The sequence below is a fragment of the Schistocerca gregaria genome, chromosome 8 (genome assembly GCF_023897955.1).
Source record: "Schistocerca gregaria isolate iqSchGreg1 chromosome 8, iqSchGreg1.2, whole genome shotgun sequence".
In the NCBI taxonomy this organism is placed as follows: Eukaryota; Metazoa; Arthropoda; class Insecta; order Orthoptera; family Acrididae; genus Schistocerca; species Schistocerca gregaria.
In genome coordinates, this window is record NC_064927.1 from 374,312,414 (window position 1) to 374,333,563 (window position 21,150).

General features: G+C 38.8%; 1 protein-coding gene across 1 annotated transcript in view; it reads left to right on the plus strand.

The window, feature by feature from the left end:
- Positions 1-21,150, plus strand: part of LOC126285203 (sentrin-specific protease 1-like) — a 249,220-nt gene that overhangs the window by 195,263 nt on the left and 32,807 nt on the right. The window contains exons 4-7 of the mRNA XM_049984508.1: positions 14,124-14,328; positions 14,417-14,539; positions 14,621-14,758; positions 16,416-16,553. Coding sequence (XP_049840465.1) covers positions 14,124-14,328; positions 14,417-14,539; positions 14,621-14,758; positions 16,416-16,553 — 604 coding nt within the window. The remainder of the gene's footprint in view (positions 1-14,123; positions 14,329-14,416; positions 14,540-14,620; positions 14,759-16,415; positions 16,554-21,150) is intronic.

Here is a 21,150-nt window from a genome sequence, read left to right on the forward strand (position 1 = left end):
CACTGCATAACCTGAAATGGAATACACATACAGGAAAGGTAAATGCCAGGATTTGTACTGGTAGTAATGCATTGAGTGTACTGACAACATGTGCTAGCCTGAAAACATTAACCAGTGCATACTACGCTTACATACAAGCCCACCTAAAATATGGTGCAATATTCTGGGGAAATTCTCCAACTGCTCTGAGCACATGCCGACTCCAGAAGAAAGCAATGATGATTATTACTAGGAGCAAACACAGAGACTCCTGCTAACCCATCTTCAGAAAGTTGGAAATCCTTACACTGCCTTGCCTCTACATTCTTCAGACTCTAAAATTTTTCAGGAACCACATAGTGCCAACTGACCTCAGAGTCATAAAAAATAATGAAATACTTGAAAACAACACCAGGAAAAACGCAAACTGGCATGTTATACATACAAACACTCAACTGTGTAAAAAGGGAGTTTTCCACAGGGGCTTCCAACTGTTCAACAATCTTTCCACTAGTATTAAGTCCATGGAAGACAACATAAAATTTAGCAAAGTCATGAAGTCATATTTGTTGTGTCACTGTTTTTGCTCTGTAAGTGAATACTTAGAACAGTAATCTTGCTGTTTGTGTTTAATTGAAAACATTGAGCAATATAATGCATTGGGATACTATAGGCCTATGTTAATATATGTTAACAATGTTAAATGATATTTTCCAACATCTGCAACACACTGTGTACCATCAGATCACATGGAATAAAGAAATAAATGTCTAAATAATAAGTTGTTCAACGTAGCAGAACTTCCCATTGACACAAAGAAAAATAATTCTTAGCATAAGATCCTATATTCTTCTAAATCTATATCCTTCTAAATCTATTCTGTAAATAATGTGAAAGTATAGAGTCAAAGGCACATCCGTCCCATCATACAATAGACAATAGTGTGATGACACTGTGTCATGACAGTTTTAGGTGGGGAGTGTTTTGCACTGTGGCTGCACAAGATACCAGTAGAGGTTGGGTGCGAACCACAACTGCCAACAGCAGCAAACAATTGTGCTGTAGCCACTACCAAATGCTTTTTGTAGCCCAATTAGCTTTGTATTGTGGATTGTATGTTTTATCCTAACTTTTAAATGAGTGCAGAGACTAATCATGGTGCTTAAAGGGAATCGAATGCAACTTAAACAACAAAAGAAATCATACCAATCCCTATGACTGTTTTGTCAGATCTGCTTTTGTGGAAGGATATAACACAGACATAGGATGGCAACCTTTTGTGGGGGGAGATAGGTCTTATTACCCCACACTGCTTCTCTCCCCTTGGTCCATCTAAGTTCTTGTTTGTTTACAGTTCCAGCCAACTGCCATGATACTCTGTCCTTTTCATATCAGTGAGTGAATACTACAAAACATAGCAATATCTTAGTTGCTAATATTTGATATCTTCCTCTCCTGCATTAGTTTTGAAGTGAAACAAACTGACATCACAGTTACAGCTGTTTAACAGCACAGATAATTGAGTATAAATTCTTTCATAGGTTAAAATTCTGGACACTCAGAAGGCTTTGTCTAATCTGATTATGGTGTGTATAAATCACGTGACACTCAAACCCAACTACAGTGTATATCCACGGAGGTACAAGAGGGAAGAGGGTATGCCAGTTGTATGATATGGTACTTGGCACAAGATAACATTTTGGTTTTTAAAATATGCAATAGTTCCAGAAAAACATAATTGTTTCTGCAACAACCAGGTGATTCCATAACTCGTAATAAACATACAAATGTGGTATCATAGATCACAAATGAGAACAACAGTTGAACAGTCACAAAAATCTTAAGGTACTGTACCAGTACTGTCATCATAATGGTAGTCTGTGATTGACATAGTGACTTCGGCTGATGATATATGGGAGCTGGGGTGGTGGTGGGGTGGTGGCGGTTGGCACCCCACAAACCAAACATTATCATCTGTCACAGGTTGCTAGTTCTTTTCTTACTCTGCTTTGGATGCTATAGAACTAAATGTTTTTTTAGCTTTCTGAATGCATTTTTATTTCCCACAGGATCTGAAATTTTCATGTGTATATTTTATGAACACTTCAATGTACTGTTTTGGCTAACATAAATTCCAGATGTTGCTGTAAACATTTATGCTCTTAAATAATATTCCTTTATACACTTCATAGTATTGTTCTACCTCCTGTTTCCCCTCTCTCCCCAAATAACTATTTACTAGCTACCTAGTTTTGTAATGATTTTGGTATCCTCTGATTTCATTACAAATGTGTTATATGCTTTCATTTTTTTCTTGCTCTCAAATGTATTTAACTTAAATGCCTTCTCATATTCCCCACTGCTGTCTTCAAATGCAGAGAAGAGGTAACAATGTCAGGAAATGTATTTAGAGTTGTAACAAACAAAGCAAGCAAACCTATGCCATCTAAAGACTGAAGCGATGTATACCAAAGAGCAAACATAAATAAGCGATGGGAATCATTCTGCAAAATCTTATTCTACACCTATGTTCAGAAAAACAACACCTTGGTTAACAAAATATAAGATGTTGATATTCGCAGGACATGTGGATTAGTATGTTCTGCAGAAATGAGTAGAGTTTGTCACCTCAGTTCAGCATGTGTCATGTTGCCTACTAGGTGCAGGCTCCACCATGGGCCCTGTTAAGTTATTCCATGCTTGCTGGCATCAATGTGTATAAGGTGGGAATGGAGTCCTGTGACATAGCCATCCATGCTGCATTCCTCTGATTCCAAAATTCATCTGTGGTGGTTGGCATTGGGTCACAGTGCTGCACCTGTCATTTCACCATATCCCACACATTTTCAAGTGGTGGCAAGTCTGGTGATATGGTAGGCCAGGGCAAAAGGTTGATAGCCTGTGACTTCAATAATGCACATGTTCACACAACAGGCAGTAGTGCATTGTCTTGCTGAAAAATTGTCTTGGGTGTTGAGTAGAAAGGGCATGGCTATGGGTCACAGGATATCATTCATGTAGATCACACTGCTCACATTGCCCTTGACACCCAAAAACTGTGATTCGTTGTTGTACCCAATAGCACACCACACCACACCATAAGGCCTTGAGTTGGCACTGTGTTTTGTGAAAATGCAGTCAATGTGATGCCCTCCCACTGTCTGTGGATACCAAAATTGGGCAATCATTTTCAGACAGACATAATATGGATTCATTCAAAAACACTATCTGATGCCATTCCTGTGCCCAGTGGTATCATTCCATATGACAGTGTGCCTAGCATGTTTCTGCACATTAGTCAAAGGTAGGCAGAGAAGTGGATGACACGCAGGTAACCTATGCTTTAATAAATAAAAATAGGCGGTCAACCCTGATAACATACTTTGTGTTACACTGTTCCACTGGAGCCAAGGATGATTCAGATCTGTCCTGCAATGCAGTTCAGATGCTGTGTTGATCTACTTGTGGGGGTTTGGGGCCTGTGTGGTGCAACCTGACCTGTTCTATGGCCTTCCGTAAACGATTTTGCACACACCTGTTAGACTGCCAAAACACTTTGCCCCACATGAGCAGCAATTTCCTGGATGGGTACATCACATTTTATGATGTCAGTAGTGCACCTGCTTTAAAACTCACTGATTTGTTGGTATGAACTGTGCGCATGTCTGTGAAGCATCCTCAAAATCTGCTCAAGTCACACTGATCCATTACCGTCAGTTTATAGTGAAAACAAGAGCTGAGGTATATCATACCAGCAGGTTGTGCTTGGCTGTGAAATTAATGTTGACCTTGAACCCATGGGTTGACATGATTCAAATGCCAATCATTCCTGCAGAACATACTAACATATATATATCCTGTGAATATGAATGTCCTATCTCTAGTCATTCAAGGTGTTCTGTTTATTTTATTTTTCTGAATATGAGTGTATTACATGGATCTTCCATGTCCATAAGTATGTAGGAATACAAATGTTAATTACAATAAAAATTGGGTCACCGCACATGCAAAAAGAAAGAGGGAAGAACTAAAAACTATGTATGAACAATCTCAGATAAATCCAACACAGGCAAACTGTGGTGCCTATAGGGACAAGAAGAGATTATGTGAGAAACTGATAAAATAAACCAAATCCAATTACCACATAAACAAAATTCCAGTGTCTGATAATATCACAGAGACCATATAGTCACATTTCAAGAAAAAAAAGGAAAGTGTAGAAATGAGAAAGAGTGGGAATATAACTGTAAAGAGAATTGGAAGGAAATCAGGGACCCAAAAGAAGTCAGTAATATTTGAAATCAGCATTATGTTGAGGTAGTGGACAAATCAATAATGAAGAGCTCACCTGACACAAAATGCACATAAAGTGTGCATGTAAGTAATCCTTGTGAGACCAAAAGTTTGTTCAGTCTCCCAGCAAATGAACCTGAATTCATAAAAACGATACACTAATTAAAAACAAAAAATACTTAAAGACCATATGGTATATCTACTAGACTAATTAAATATATTAAAAACAAAGATTCCAAGACTTACCAAGCGGGAAAGCGCCGGTAGATAGGCACAATGAATAAAACACACAAACACACACACAAACACACACACAGAATTTCGAGCTTTCACAACCGGCGGCTGCTTCGTCACAAAAGAGGGCAGGAAAAGGAAAGATGAAAGGATGTGGGTTTTAAGGGAGAGGGTAAGGAGTCACTCCAACCCCGGGAGTGGAAAGACTTACCTTAGGGGGAAAAAAGGATAGGTGTACACACACACACACACACACACACACACACACACACACACACACACACACACACACACACAAGCAGACATATTTGCGCGAGTATATACCTATCCTTTTTTCCTGCCCTCTTTCCTGACGAAGCAGCCAACAGTTGCGAAAGCTCGAAATTCTGTGTGTGTGTTTTATTCATTGTGCCTATCTACCGGTGCTTTCCCGCTTGGTAAGTCTTGGAATCTTTGTTTTTAATATATTTTTCCCATGTGGAATTTCTTTCTATTTTATTTACATCAAGACTAATTAAATACTTACAATAGCAAAAATTCTCTAAATATGGAAAGTGGAAACAATTTTTTGAGCTGAAATAATCCTTTTATAAATGTAAATCAGACTTCTTATATGCAAATAGAAGCTAACAAAACACCTAATGTGTACAATAGTACTGTCAAGCTTGGAGACTTGAATCAGAGACATGACCTTATAAATTCCTTGACATGGTAGTGGATAGGTACTTGACATTGGAGAAGTGTATGAATATTATTTTGCAATAAAATGGTTTCAGGTATATTTCTTGACTTAATTCCTTTGGACACTACGGGGGCTTAAGGCATCCAGGAGACCTCACCCTCCGTCTCTGTCTTTGGCTATTTATCTCAATTCTGACCAGGTCTTGCCAACTCTTTTTGCTTACACTTCCACTGTCCTTTTCTATGTACCCCTAGGTCTACTCATCTTCCTTGTTCCCTGGGGATTCCACTCCAATGCTTTTTTCTCGATGGCTCCATCTGGTTTCCTCAATGTGTGCACCAACCAGCCCCATTTTCTCTCTCGTATCTGGTGTTCTATAAGTATCTGGTTTGTTATTTGCCAGAGCTTCTCATTACATATTTTTTCTGGCCACCAGATATTCATGATGCATCAGAGACATCTATTATTGACACTTTGTAACTCCGGTGTTGTCTTTTTCTCTATTTTATAGCTTTCACTGGCATTGGCGTTTGTATTAAATATATGGTTTTTTATTTTGTACCTGATATTTCTATTTTGTCATATTGGATACAATTGCATGAAGGCAGCATTTGCCTTTTTAATGAGGTTTTTCATGTCATCTCCTGCTCCACCATCTTTCGTCATTATGCTACTCAGATACAGGAAAGAGTCGAGTCTCCAACTGCTGCTCCCCTATTAACAGTGGCACCTTGGCACTTCAATGTTCCCTGAATTTACTATCATTTCCTTTGTTTTGTCTATATTTATCTTGAGGCCAGCAGTCTCTGCTTCTTCTTTCAACAAGTTTAACTTAGCTCGCATATCAGTCAGCCTTTGAGCTAATAAAACTATATCATGTGCAAAGTCCAAATCCTCCAGACATTCATAGATCCCCCATTGGATTCCTTGTCTCCTGTCTGCTGAGACTCTCCTCATAACTGAGTTTAATACAAGTAAAAAAACATGTTGGTGCTAAAAATGCAATCCTGCTGGAATCCAGTTGGACTCCAGTTGTTACATTTATGGGCACTGTCATATTTCCCTTGTAGAGTACACAAAATTTGTATCTGTCATATAGATCTTTTATTATGTTTAAGATATTCTGTGGTATACCATACTCCTGTCACACCTACCAGCGCATTTTGTTTCAGCGAATAAAAGGCCTTTTGAAAATCAATGAACGCCAGGTACATGGTTGCTTGGAATTCTTTGCTTTGCTCTAAAATGATCCTAAAAGTGTTAATCAAATCAACACAACTGCATTGGGCCCTGAAACTGACCTGTTCTTTATGCAGTCAATTTTCAAGAGTCTCTTTAATTCTGTTTAAAATAATTCTGGTGAGGACCTTACTGGGCTACTGGGCACTGACAACAATGTAATACTATGGCAGTTTTTGCTGTCTCACAAATTTCCCTTTTTTTTTGGGGGGGGGGGGGGGGGGAGGAGGGAGGAGGGAGGAGGGAGAGCTTTACCACCAAAACATTTTTCTACTCCTTTAGCTATTCCCTTCTAAGCCAAATATGCTTCAGCAAGGGATGGAGCATTTAACAGTACTTTAAATATTGCCTTTTAAGAGCTCTGGTGCCATGTTGTCTTGGTCTGTAACCTTTGCATTCTTTACAGTTTTCAGAGCAATCCTTATTTTGTCCATTGTGGGGCACTGCAAGATTTATATCTTGGTCATCTTTGACTTCCTCTGGAATGTCTATTTCCTGTTCCTCTTGGTTGTCTTCCCAATTAACAGATTCTTGAAGTACTCCTCCCATCTCTGTAGCTGTGCCTGTTGAGTTGTATGCATCAGTCCAACCTTGTTCTTAACTGGTCCTTCATGTCTGAAGTTCTTCATTGATAACCATTTGGTTATAATGTAGAGCTCTTTCATATTTTCTTGTCTTGCTGCCTCTTCTGCTAATTTTGCTTGCTAAGTTATCCATTTCCTTTTATCTTGACATAGCCATATTTTCACTTTTTTGTTCACCTCTGTGTATTCTTTATGCGCTTTGCTCTTCTGTGCTCTTGTCTTACAAAGATTTAACTTAAGTTCTAGCCCTTTCCTATATCTGATTTCATTCCATGTAGCACTGGAGATATGTTCCTTCCCTTGATGTGCCTTAAATCCTAAGATTTTTTCTCCCACATCTAAATAACTGTCTTTGATTCTATTCCAACCTATTTGTTCCCTCTTTCATAAAGTTTTTTTTTTTTTTTTTTTTTTTTTTTTTTTTTTTTTTTTTTTTTTTTTTTTTTTTTTTCCCTCTCCAGAGAGAACCTGGAATCCATTTGGTTGTTCAAGGGCAAATGTCCTTTGATCTGTTGGTCTGTTAACCTTGCCACACCTATTTTTTTGCTTCTGTGATTGAGCTTGGTTCTATTTGCCACTACTTCAACCTGAATTCCACCGAAATAGGTGGTGGTCACTTCCAATGTCGGCTCAGCTTATGGCTATGTGGTCTCTTTGGTTTTCAGTAACATGGTCTGGAGAAACCCATGTTATCTTAATGGCAGTTATGATGTGGAAACAATGTGCCTTCAATGACTGGGTCATGTCAAGCACACATTTCTATTAACAGTTCACCATTTACATTTCTGACCCTCATGCCATGTACACACATGATATGTTCAAACCCTTCATTTTCTGAACCAACTTCTGCATTCAATTCACCCCTTAAAATTTTTATGTCCCTAGAATTTGTTTGTCTAAGGACTCCAATAATCTCTGTATAAAATGCACCTTTTAATTCTTTTTTAACAATTTCAGTAGGTGCATAGCATTGAATAACAGTGACATACTACACATTTGTTTTAAAATCTGTGGTTGTTATACATTCTGTGACTGGTTTCCACTCCTGTAAACTCTTCTTGCTGCTTTTAGATAGTAAGAGCCCTACACCACTCCTATGCATTGAGTCCACACCTGTCTGACCCACATACAGCAGCATTCCACCATTTTGTGTTTGAAATTCTCCAGATTCTGGCCACCTTATTTTGCTTAGTCCCAATATATATCTAGTCAGTAGTTCTCCATCTCTTCTCCTTCCTGCCCCTCTCAATGTCCTTACATTCCAGAAACCAATATAGGTTTTCCTTTTCAGGCCAAAGGTCATATCCAGCCATTTCTCCTTTTAGTTTCTGTGATATGTGTTTTTTGGTAGTGCAAGTTATCAGCCCACAGCCCCCTAGTGTCCTGGTGGGGCTGCCACCTCATTGCCTGGACACCTGCCAAGGTTTTATTTCAGGGCCTTACCCCTTGTCGCTTGTCTTCACTGCGACTATAGAACACTATCCATAACTTCACAGTAAGGGGTATGTGTATCACTGTTGTCCTGGTTTCCAAGGATCTTCCACTGTCCACATTAGGGGACTGTGCCTGGTGCCACACAATCACAGAGAAGGAAAGGATAGGATGGGACAGGATGGGGTTGGGCAAGGCACGACATGGCATGCCATGCCACATTGTGAGATGCTCTTCATCAGGATCTTCTATAGAGACTTGTCTGGCTTGGGAAGCCCTGCCAGAAGTTAGACTACTGCCAGTATAGCCCTCCACTTCACTGGTTCACACAAAACCACTTGCACACAGGGGAATGGTTTCATTAAGGCAGTGTCTCCTGGGGGAGGGGGGTGCAGTATATTTCTAACAAGAAAAATATTGTATTTCAGGCTAATTCATCCACAGATTTTGTATGGTAACCTAGTCTGGAGAAACCCTGCAAATGTGCACGTACAAATAGTACTAAACCTAAAAAAAGGCTATAACATGAATTGAAAAATTATGTTCAAGATATCCCTCCAGAACTAAATTCAGAGAATTAAACATGTTAACAGTAGTGTCACTATACATATGTGAAACAATTATCTATCTAAAAAGTAACCAATGTTTCATTCGTAAACAGAGATATCAATAGCTATGACACAAGAAATAAACATGAATATCATACTGAAGGAAGTCCACTCAGATTAACTTACAAACCACCTTTAAAAGCAGGACCCCCTGTATGAAACAGTTTACAAAACTATATAAAGCAGAGAACATGTCTACTTTCAAAAATAAACAAAAATGTCACTAGATTAAAACTTCTCCATACAGTGTTAAAGAATACATTGTAGCAAAAAATTAATGTTTATAATGTAAATGTGCAAATATTTTTAAAAAACTTTTGAAAAGCATAAAGTAATTTTAATTTATGGTAATTGTGTGGGTACAGGGTGATTATAATTAAAGTTGAACTTTCAAACCACTGTAGAAATAACACCACTGGTCAGAACGACCTCAAATTGCAATGGAATATCAATGCAGAAGGGGGAAAAACATACGGCACAAGAAAAATAGATAGTTACAAAATGTAGTGATAGATGGTGCTGTAAGCATCATAATTTAATAGTGGTTGACTAAAAGTGAGAAATAATGCCTAAGGTGTATGTTTGATGCTAAACAAACTGTGCTACTCAATATGCATGGGTGTACAGGTGTGATACTGTTACTTACATAAGCCCATCCAAGGCAAGGTCATATCGCATCAGAAGGGAAATTTGGTTTTTAGTTGTCCTGAGCCAAAAACCAAATAAAAAGCATAAATTACATTGGTTTTTAATTGTCCTGTGGCCAAAAACTGCCTAAAAAGCATCAATAAAATTCAAATTGGAATATTAATTTCCATGTGGTGGTGCAAAACATGTTCAATATGCTGTCCACCATTTTCTTCAAGTAGAAATCTAGAAACAGCATGTTCCAGAACTGATCGAACTGTCTCCAAGGTCATGTTCAGAATGTGTTGCACAGTGTGTGCCTTCAATGCAGCTAACTTTACAATAGGAACACTGAACACATCATCTTTCCGATAGCCCCATAGCCAGAAGTCACATGGATTAAGATCAGGTGATCGGAATGGTCAGGCTGTAGGGAAACGGTAGCTGATAGTTCTACCATTTTTGAAATGGTGCTTCAGCAGCTGCTTAACTGGATTTGCAACGTGCAGAGATGCACCATCTTGTGTAAAAATGAACCCATCCACACATCCATGCTCTTGGAGAGCTGGAATGATGTAGTTGCACGAAAGACACTCATACCGCTTACCAGTGATGGTACAGGTAACAGCACCACAAGCACATCTCTCTTCAAAAAAACATGGCCCTATGATAAATGATGCCATAAACCTGCAGCACACAGTGACCTTTACAGGATAAAGTGGTACTGGTGGATCTGTGTTGGCTTTTCCATTGCCCACATTTGACAATTCTATGCATTGACAAGTCCTGTCAGATGGAGGTGTGCTTTGTCTGTCCACAGAATCATCCACAGTTAATCATTGTCCACTTCCATGCAAGCAATAGATTCTAAATCAAAGGTCTTTCTTGCTGGCAGGTCAACAGGAAGCAACTCTTGCACATGAGTAAGTTTGAATGGGTAGCAAAGAAGAATGTTTCATAGGATTTTAAGTACCATGCTCACAGGTATGTCCAATGTTCGGGCAATTCTCCATGCACTACATGTTTGTGCACCACCACTCATCTCCTCCTGAATTGCTGTGGCCACTGCTTCCACTGATGTTGAATCAGTTAATTTCTTCCCTCTACCAGGTTGCACACCCAAGAGAGACCGTCTTTTTTAATTTCCGAATCATTTTCTTCAGACCAATGGCAGTCATCAAACTAACACCTTTTTTTCAGACCCTTCAGTTTCCAGGACTTCTGCAGAGTGACTTGTGCACAGTCAGCATTCTTGTAATACAGCATTACAAGCAGAGTGCAATCCTGCATTTAGACAGCCATGGCAACTGTTGCAGACGCAATAGGAGGAAGACCTTTGTATCTGGCATGTTTATACCAATTTCAATGGGTCATGCACATTACAGGTGTTTTCATTTATGTATTCTGACACTTATAGCACCATCTATTGATCAATTTTCACACTATTTTTTTTTCTTCTGCTATGCATTTTTCCCCTTCCTTGATAATATTCCATTGCAGTTTGATGTCATTGTGACCCGTTGTGTTATTTCTACGGTGTTTTGAAAGTTTAACTTTAATTATAATCACCCTGTATATCAACTTTTTAGATGCTTGTAATTTAGAGGCTATTTTTGAAGGAATCACTCATTTTACAGATATATGCATGTAGTTATGCATTCTCACAACTTGTAAATTTGCAAACGTTATGTAAACTTGTCCAATACTATTCTGTAGAATGGTCCAGGGACATAAGTTAGTTTCTTTATCAATAAACACACACAAGCAGTCTTGAAAATACAAAAGAAACCAGTTTATCCTCCCTTTTTATGTATATGATGGTGTAATCAAACTACTGTAGGAAAAGTGTACACCTGGTTAAGTTTACATTCCTGTAAATAAATTGATCTTGTTATTAGAATATACTACAGTTTTATGCCACAACAAGCAATTTTTAAATTTATTACATGCCAAATGAACAGCTGGCAACTCCTCCTTCATAACAGTAAACGGCTTTCCATGCTTTTGTAGTGTCTCATTTCCAAAGGCTGTGCCCTATGTTCTGTATGTTTATCTGCAGTTCCCTTCTATTGGAACAGATGAGTCTCCAACCAATTGCACTGCTGTGTGTCATGACACTGAATGGTTCAGTCATGTCTGTGCAAAAATTTACTTTCATACATAATTCTATTAAACATGTCAAATACTTCTTGGAAATGTTTGTTTGAAACCCAGATGGAGGTATCCTTTAAAAGGTTCTTTAAACATGGTGTGTTTAAAACTAATATACTGATGAATGTTCTATGGAACCAATAAAGCCAATAAAGTGGTTTCAACTGCTTCTTTGCTTTTGGAACAGAAAATTTTGAGAGGGTTTAAACTTTTTTCTCGTCAGGCAAAATTCCTTCTTCAGTAATACTGTGCCCAAAAGATAAAAGTTGCACTCTTCCCATGACATACACCCCTCGCCCTCACCTTAATTTCTATGTAATTCCCCCAAACTTTCCCAGATTCTGTCAATGATAAAAATGTCAGCAACATAGCGTTAATATACCCAAATGTTCCCTCCCTAAGACAAAAGATAATTCATGAACAAACTTGGCTGTAGGCTAAAAGGTACAAATTTAGTATTCCAGCAGCTTCTCTGTATAGAAATGCAGTATACTTTCTGGTATTCAGTTGAAGTGGTATTCGATGGAAACTGGAAGTAAATTCTGAACGGGTTACTAATTTTATGTATCCAAATGTTTGTGAATAATTCATTGTTGTTCTCTGTGTCATCTGTTGCTTTCCAAACACTTCCTTGTCTTGAATCCAATACCAATCTTAACCCACCATCTACTTTTGACACAACCACCAGTCGGCTATTATATTCACTGCCACTCTTCCCAGTTACTCACCAACTCTCCATTTTTTGTATTTCACTCTGTGCTGTCGCCCTATTTGTGAATGGTACCTCAAAGTTTAATGAAAAAAATGCTCAAGTGGTTTCAGTTTTAGCTTACATTCATAATTTTTACTGTTCCAGGCTTCTTGTCAAAAACAGTCTACATCAGTTCCCTTAATTGTAGTTTGGTTAGGACTGAAATTTTCTGCTTCCTCCAAGTTAGCTTTAACTAAGTGACCTTTATGTTTATCAGTAGATTCTTCCCCATTATAATTATCACCAAAGCATCATCTCTCATCAGCAAAAGTTATCCCCCAGCCCACCCAATTTTGTTATTGGTTTTGGTACAATTTTAAATAATCAGTCATGTTTTTGAAGAAATTCTGCTTTTTGAGTTAGTGACTACCATTAAATCCTACTTCAGTCCTCATGAACCAGTCCATCCTTTTGTAATCATTACATCCCCAACAGAAAAGGATAAAAGTAACTTCATTTCACAATCTTACTATATCTACCAGTTGTTCCCCTTTCTTCACTCCTACCACAGGCAGTTTTGAAATCAATGTTGTTTCATTTTCTCTCTTAATTTCTGATAGATCCCACTGATAGGACAACCACATCAAGTAAATAATTCCCTTCCAGTTTTCAGCTTTTGCATAAATGTACTGATTCCCATGTAAATCCATATTCCTCATTCTTGGATGGCAGACTTTGGTCCATTGTTAGACTGCTAGGAAAATGCAACAATTCTGCAAAGGAGTTTACTTAGAAAACACTTCTGTGGCCATCAAATACTATTGCTAAAGTGTGAAAGACCCATATCAACATCTAACAGGTGTTGTGGGACATAAACAAGAGGGCAGTGTGAATGAGCATAAGTTTGACCAATGGGCATTTGTCATTTAAATTATGGAAAAATCTGAACCAGGAGATTCTTAAACACAGACCTCTATCTCATGAAAGGAAACATAAGACTTGTAATATGTGGGTAACCATCTCAATAAATACAAACACCTCAAGTGTTAACTGAATAGGCAAATACTTGATCCCTTTTATTTAGTGTCCAGTAGTAAAAACTGCAGTTCAGTACCTGCAGCTATGTGAAACCTGCTTTTTCTATAGGTGTATACACACAGATTTGCCCTCATAATGTGGAAATCGACAAAGTAGATTGGACTGATCATCAGAGATTATCCATATAACTGATTTCATTTTATTATGGAATACTTATTCATAACCACAATAAAGATGAAAGGTCAATAATCCTGGTCAGTCTGCCTGGATATAAGTGTACAGGTAGGGTGAAACACTGCTGACTTTTGTAATTCATGGAGTGTAGAAGGCACCTGTCTTATTTTCTGAATCCAATAATTTGCTTTTACAGAAATAAAATGCCTCATCAATGCCTCAGTACTGCTCTGAATCACCCCAGAAGGGTTTTTCCTTCTGTTTCCAAATTTTGTACCAATACAAAATGAATTTCGATATGGTAGCAGAGATTTTGTTTGCAGATGAATATGTATTTTTTGTCCTGTAAACCAAATACTCCATTGAGGGTATTCTTTTTTTGTGTATTGCAGGAATGAGTTAATTGAATTTTTTTCGGAAAAATATAAGAGCAGCTCTGAAGTTGAGCTATGCACTGAGATAAATAAGAATCTGTACGCTGAAATTCTTGAAGAAAGGATATGCAACTATATGAAAATAACAGATTCTGTTTCAAAAGTTATAGTTATTGATGAAAATGCAACAGAGACATGCCCTCAGCTGACTCTAAAAATGCAGGTAACATTTCAGCAAACAGTTCTAAGAACTAAATTAGAAAAGGTACCTGTAATTATTTTTAATCCCTATTAATCCTTTTTCCGTACAGCAAATGGTTGCAGCAGCCCTGAGATCGGGACCACAGTCTGAAGTTCTAGTGGATGCATTCAACTTGAAAATAACAAGACATGACATTGGCACTTTAAAGAAGAAAAATTGGCTTAATTGTCAGGTGAAATATACCTTCTTGTCAATCAATATCTCCATCTTGTCATAAACTTACCCTAGATATTAAAACTGGTTCTTGTTATAGGTTATCAATTTTTACATGAGTCTGCTCACTGAGAGGGGAAAACAGAATGGATATCCATCAGTTTACACCTTCAACACTTTCTTCTTCCCAAGGCTGTACTCCAGTGGTTTTTCTGCAGTAAGACGGTGGACTCGGAAAGTAATAAAATAAATCATTATCTATAGTGCTTCCAAGGCCTATCAGTTTGTGTTTCATGTACTTTATTGATAAGTAATTACTAAAGCTTCTTACAGGGACTGGCAAATATTAAGTTCATAGGAGCAGCAGCAATGTTAAGAAAGGGAAAAAAAAGGACTTGCTAGGTTACGATTTTGAATTGGAAGAGTAAATTACTGTATATTGCACCCTCAAAGTAGAGTAGTTATTTTGACTATTGACAATCTCATGTGAGAGGAATTTTAGAGATGTTTTGATTGTACCATTCCAGTTATCCATAAATCATTGTAGTATGTACAATCATTGAACTATATGAAATAAAATTGTTGTAACTCCAAAACAGTATGTGTTAGGAAATTTAAAGTGCATGGTTGGCCATAGGGCATGATGGGAATTAGTATGCACTGTATGGTTTGATTTAGCAATGAAGCCCACTTTAATTTGGATAGGTTCATCAATAAGCAAAAGTGGTGCATCTGGGGGGAATGAGAATCCGCATTTCACAATGGAGAAGTCTCTTCGCCCTCAATGGGTGACTGTGTGATATACAGTGCCCAGTCACAGAATAATTGGTGTCATATTCTTTGATGGCATGATGATTACTGAATGGTACATGAAGGTTTTGGAAGATGATTCCTTCCCCATTATCCAAAGTGATCCTGATTTCGACAAGATGTGGTTTATGCAAGGTGGAGCTTGATCCCATTGAAGCAGGAGTGTGTTTGATGTCCTGGAGAAGCACTATGGGGACTGTATTCTAGCTCTGGGGTACCCAGAGGCCACTGGCATGGATCTCAATTGGCCGACATGTTCTCCAGATCTGAACACATGTGACTCCTTTTTGAGGAGCTATATTAAAAATGTGTACAGCAATAACCCCAAAACTATTGCTGAGCTGAAAACTGCCATTCAGGTGGTCATTAGCAGCATCAATGTTCCAGTGCTTCAGTGGGTCATGCTCTTGATATTTACATTTTGAATAAAGTGTGTGCATGCCATATTTTATAACTAATTTATGGTTTTTTCTTTATTATTTAGTATTTAAAATTGCCTTTAAATATGTCTGCTTGTGTCTGTGTATGTGTGGATGGATATGTGTGTGTGTGCGAGTGTACACCTGTCCTTTTTTACCCCTAAGGGAAGTCTTTCCGCTCCCGGGATTGGAATGACTCCTTACCCTCTCCCTTAAAACCCACATCCTTTCATCTTTCCCTCTCCTTCCCTCTTTCCTGAAGAAGCAACCATCGGTTGCGAAAGCTAGTAATTCTGTGTGTGTGCTTGTGTGTTTTGTTCATTGTGCCTGTCTGCTGGTACTTTCCCGCTTGGTAAGTCTTGGAATCTTTGTTTTAAATATATTTTTCCCATGTGGAAGTTTCTTTCTATTTTATTTACATCATCATTGTATAAACACTTACTTAAAATTGTTTTCCATGTCTATTTTTCCTTTTCATAATTATTTTATGGACATGAAATGATTAAATTTAAAATTTTCCTTGATGTTTACACTTGTTCTGCATGTACGTTAGATGTTACCAGAGATCAATTTTCATTCTTCTGGCGTTTTATTTGATATGAGTCAGATCACTGTAACTGTGTCACATAAACAAGTGACAGCTGTATTTTATTTATTTATTTTCAGATTGACATATTTGCCTATGAAATACTTATAGTACCCATTCATCTCAGTATACACTGGTGTATGGTTGCAATAAACTTCAAGAAAAAAACTATGTGCTACTATGACAGTATGAACAGCAGCAATAATGTCTGTTTAAAGGTAAGTTAAATAAATTAATTCCTGCATTTCAAATATTTGTTTTATTTTTGTGGTCTCCTTGATACTTTAAGAAACTGAAAGAGTGGAATGAGGAATGGTGACATCCGCACCTCCCCGGCGCCCCCCCCCCCCCCCCCACCACTTTCCCACTTTCTGTGCGTATTTAGTTGAATTTATAGCCCTTAGATTTGACTGATCTATCATGTAATCAAAGTTCAATGGATTCCTTTTAGCATTAGTTCAAAAAAATATTTTTCTGGGCCATCACATCTAGTCCTGGTACTGCTGTCCCCTCCAAACAACAACTTAAAAGTATACCTCTCACCACTCAGTATTATACTGGTTTTAAATGTATTAATCAGATCCTTCAAGGCCATGACATGCTAAAATCATGCCCTGAAATGAGGTCCATTATGTTTGACAGTTTGCCCATACACCTAGAATAACTTTTGGTTGACGCACCCCTGACACAAAGAAAAAACACCAGTGTCCTGTCCTGGTGAGACCCTATGCAGCTTCAGCACCCATTTCTCTATCCCACAGCTCTTACCATTGTGACTGTCCCCAATGTAAGACTTGCCCTCCGCACGCCCCTACCACCACCTATACCAGCCCTATGACTGGAAAACCATAATCTATCAAAGAGAGAGCCATCTGTGAAATGACACACTGTGTACCAGCTGTTGTGTAAACTCTTTTTGTGACTACTGCAAAGTTATCAATTGGGATTAATTTGCATAGACAAAGGGTGTATTCTGGCAACATGAAATATCATGCTGCAGAGCATGCTCTACTACATGACAGTCATAACGTTGGTGCCTGTTTCATCACACATGTTTCTGGATTCTTCCACCAGACATGACTTTTTCAGAACTCTAAGTGGGAACTGGTGTTACAATATTAATTTGGTTCTTGTCCCCTACCTAGCTTTAATTTACATTAATTGTTTTCCTTGGTCTTAGCATTTCTTCTCAGTGACTGTTTCCTTCTTCATTCCCTTTCAGGTTTCTACATATTTTAATTTCTGATTTGCGTATTTACCTGCCCCCCCCCCCCTCTCTCTCCTCCCACCCTCTACCACTGCCAAACATAATTCGTTTAGCTTTCAGCTCTTTTTAACTCTTGCACAATGTTTCGTCACTAATCTCTGTCCTGTGTATTACCCTGTCTTTCATCTTTAAGCTCTCAGGATTTCAAATCTTAGCTGGTGCAGCCCCCAACAGTTCCATCCTGTCTGGTAAGTCTCTTGACCCAGAGCCCTGGGCATATTTCCCAAACTGTTCCCTTTTCCTAAATCTCATCAGTCTTTTTCCCTTCATTCTTCTTCCAAACCCTTCGACCCTTCTGCCAGAAGAAAGAGCCACTGTATGCAAAATTTTGCACATTTCTTCAGTCTTTGTGTACTTTCGGTTACCACTGCTTGGTAATTACATTTTTTTTTATCCATCCAGTTGTATTACACAGAAGAGCCACAGAAACTTGTACACCCACCTAATATCATGTGGAGGGTCCTCACAGGCATTCAAAAATGCCGCAACACAATGTGACATGGACTTGAATAATATCTAAAGCAGTGCTGGAGGAAACTGACAAAATGAATCCTGCAAGTCTGTCTATAAATCTATAGTACAAGAGGGTGGAGACCTTTTATGAACAGTGCATTGCAAGGCATCCAAGATATGCTCAATAATATTTATGTCAGGGGAGTTTGGTGGTCAGTGGAAGTCTTCAAATTCAGAAGAGTGTTCTTGGAGCCACTCAGTAGCAATTCTGGGTGTATGGGATGTTGCATTGTCTTGCTGGAATTGTCCAAGTCATTTGGAATACGCAGCGGGCATGAATGGATGCAGGTGATCAGACAGGATGCTTACATACATGTCACCTGTCAGCCATATCTAGACATACCAGGGCTCCCATATCTTTCCAACTGCATGTTCCCCAGACCACTACAGAGCCTCCACCAGCTTGAACATTCCCCTGCTGAGTGCTGGGTCCATGGAGTCATGAAGTTGTCTCCATACCCATACACTTGATACAATTTGAAACGAGACTTGTCCGACCAGGCAACATGTTTCCAGTCATTAACAGTTCAATGTCACTGTTTACAGGTCCAGGTGAGGTGTAGAGCTTTGTGTGGACACTGATGCTTCATGGCCCAGAATTGAAATCTGCAGCAATTTGCAGTCATTCTCTACAGTCATTGTTAGTCCTGTTCTTGCAGGATCTTCTTCTGGCTGTGATGATGTTGGAGATTTGATGATTGATCAGTTTCCTGATATTCAAGGTACACTTGTGAAATGGTCGTAAGGGAAAATCCCCAATACACCGCTAACTTTGAGGTGCTGTGTCCCATCGCTCACGTGCCGATTATAAAACCGCATCAGAACTCACTTAAATCCTGATAAACTGTCATCATAGTAGCAGTAACTGATCTTACAATTGCACCAGACACATGAGATCTTATTTAGGCATTGCCAAGTATAGTGCCATATACTGTATGTTTACATATTTCTGTATTTGAATACGCCGGCCGATACCAGTTTCTTTGGCTATTGAATGTGTAATGAAAGTGCCTTGATTTTTCTTACATCATACTTCCATTATCAAGCACAGCATCAGATCTGACTATCTGGCGCCTTTACTTTTCCTCAGGCCAAACTGATCATTATCTAACAGATCCTGATTCTTCTTTTCCATTTGTTCTTGGTGGCAACTTTGATCCCTGAGCTGGTGGGGTGATTGTGAGATATTTCTTGGACCTGCCTGCCCTTGCTGTCTTTTGGATTGTGTTTATGATACTTCTCCTAAAATCTGATAGTATGTCTCCAGTTTTACAGAGTGTGCGCACAAATGTAGTTCTCCCAGGGGGCCCGCAGCTCTTTGACGGGTCTATGCTTAGCTCCCAGGGGGTCCTGGGCTCTGCAGCATCTTTTTCCTTTGGTGCTGCATGTTTATAGTCTTTCTATTCTTTTTCCCTTCCCTTGGGGAACAAGTCTGGGGTGTTTTTGGAAATGTTCCCCATTATCTGTAGGTGACAAAAGAACAGTCTCACCACTGTTTTTTGTTCCTTTTTTGTTCCTTTTCCTTTTTTGTTCCTTTTTTTGTGTTCCTTTTTTTGTTCGTTTTTTTTGTTCGTTTTTTGTTCGTTTTTTTTGTTCGTTTTTTTGTTCGTTTTTTTTGGTTCGTTTTTTTTTGTTCGTTTTTTTTGTTCGTTTTTTTTGTTCGTTTTTTTTGTTCGTTTTTTTTGTTCGTTTTTTTTGTTCGTGTTTTTTGTTCGTGTTTTTTGTTCGTGTTTTTTGTTCGTGTTTTTTGTTCGTGTTTTTTGTTCGTGTTTTTTGTTCGTGTTTTTTGTTCGTGTTTTTTGTTCGTGTTTTTTGTTCGTTTTTTTGTTCGTTTTTTTGTTCGTTTTTTTGTTCGTTTTTTTGTTCGTTTTTTGTTCGTTTTTTGTCCGTTTTTTTTGTCCGTTTTTTTTGCCCGTTTTTTTTGCCCGTTTTTTTTGCCCGTTTTTTTTGCCCGTTTTTTTTGCCCGTTTTTTTTGCCCGTTTTTTTTGCCCGTTTTTTTTGCCCGTTTTTTTTGCCCGTTTTTTTTGCCCGTTTTTTTTGCCCGTTTTTTTTGCCCGTTTTTTTTGCCCGTTTTTTTTGCCCGTTTTTTTTGCCCGTTTTTTTTGCCCGTTTTTTTTGCCCGTTTTTTTTGCCCGTTTTTTTTGCCCGTTTTTTTTGCCCGTTTTTTTTGCCCGTTTTTTTTGCCCGTTTTTTTTGCCCGTTTTTTTGCCCGTTTTTTTTTTGCTCGTTTTTTGCTCGTTTTTTTTGTTCGTTTTTTATGTTCCTTTTTTTTGTTCACCTTCTCCTGTCCTTTCTCTGCTTTGGTGTTCAAGATTCCTCTTTCCCTTCTTCACCCCTGTGCATTCCTGAAGGCTGACCCATTCACCGACATATAACAGCTGACTGGGTAATGGGTATTTCCCAGCCACGGGTCGATAGGTAGGGTTTGCATGTACCCGTGGTACAGGGCAGGCAGGGAGGTGCGATTGCCTAAGTTGCTATCTTCTGAAATTGCCAGTTGGTCCCTCTGTCAGGTGCCGGCCGCAGTGGTCTCGCGGTTCTAGGCGCGCAGTCCGGAACCGTGCAACTGCTAAGGTCGCAGGTTCGAATCCTGCCTCGGGCATGGATGTTTGTGTTGTCCTTAGGTTAGTTAGGTTTAAGTAGTTCTAAGTTCTAGGGGACTAATGACCACAGCAGTTGAGTCCCATAATGCTCAGAGCCATTTGAACCCTCTGTCAGGTGTTAGGGAGGTGTGAGCTGTAGTGTGAACAGTCACCTAAGGCAGGTGCACTCCCTTGTGATGGGCCCCCCCAGTTGGAAGCAGCGCACCATTGAAGTCACTGGCAATCGGGGATTTCTTTTCAATGAACCAATCATCATCTTTGCAGTCCATATCTACCAGACATAAACAGAATGAAGCTCCTGATTCAAAGACCCTCCCAGCTGCACCACAGTTCCTCATGGTTTCACATACTGAGGACAGTCAGTCCTTCACAACAGTAAATCCATTCCTTATTCAGAAAGGTGTTGACGCAATTGTCAGCCCTACAAAATC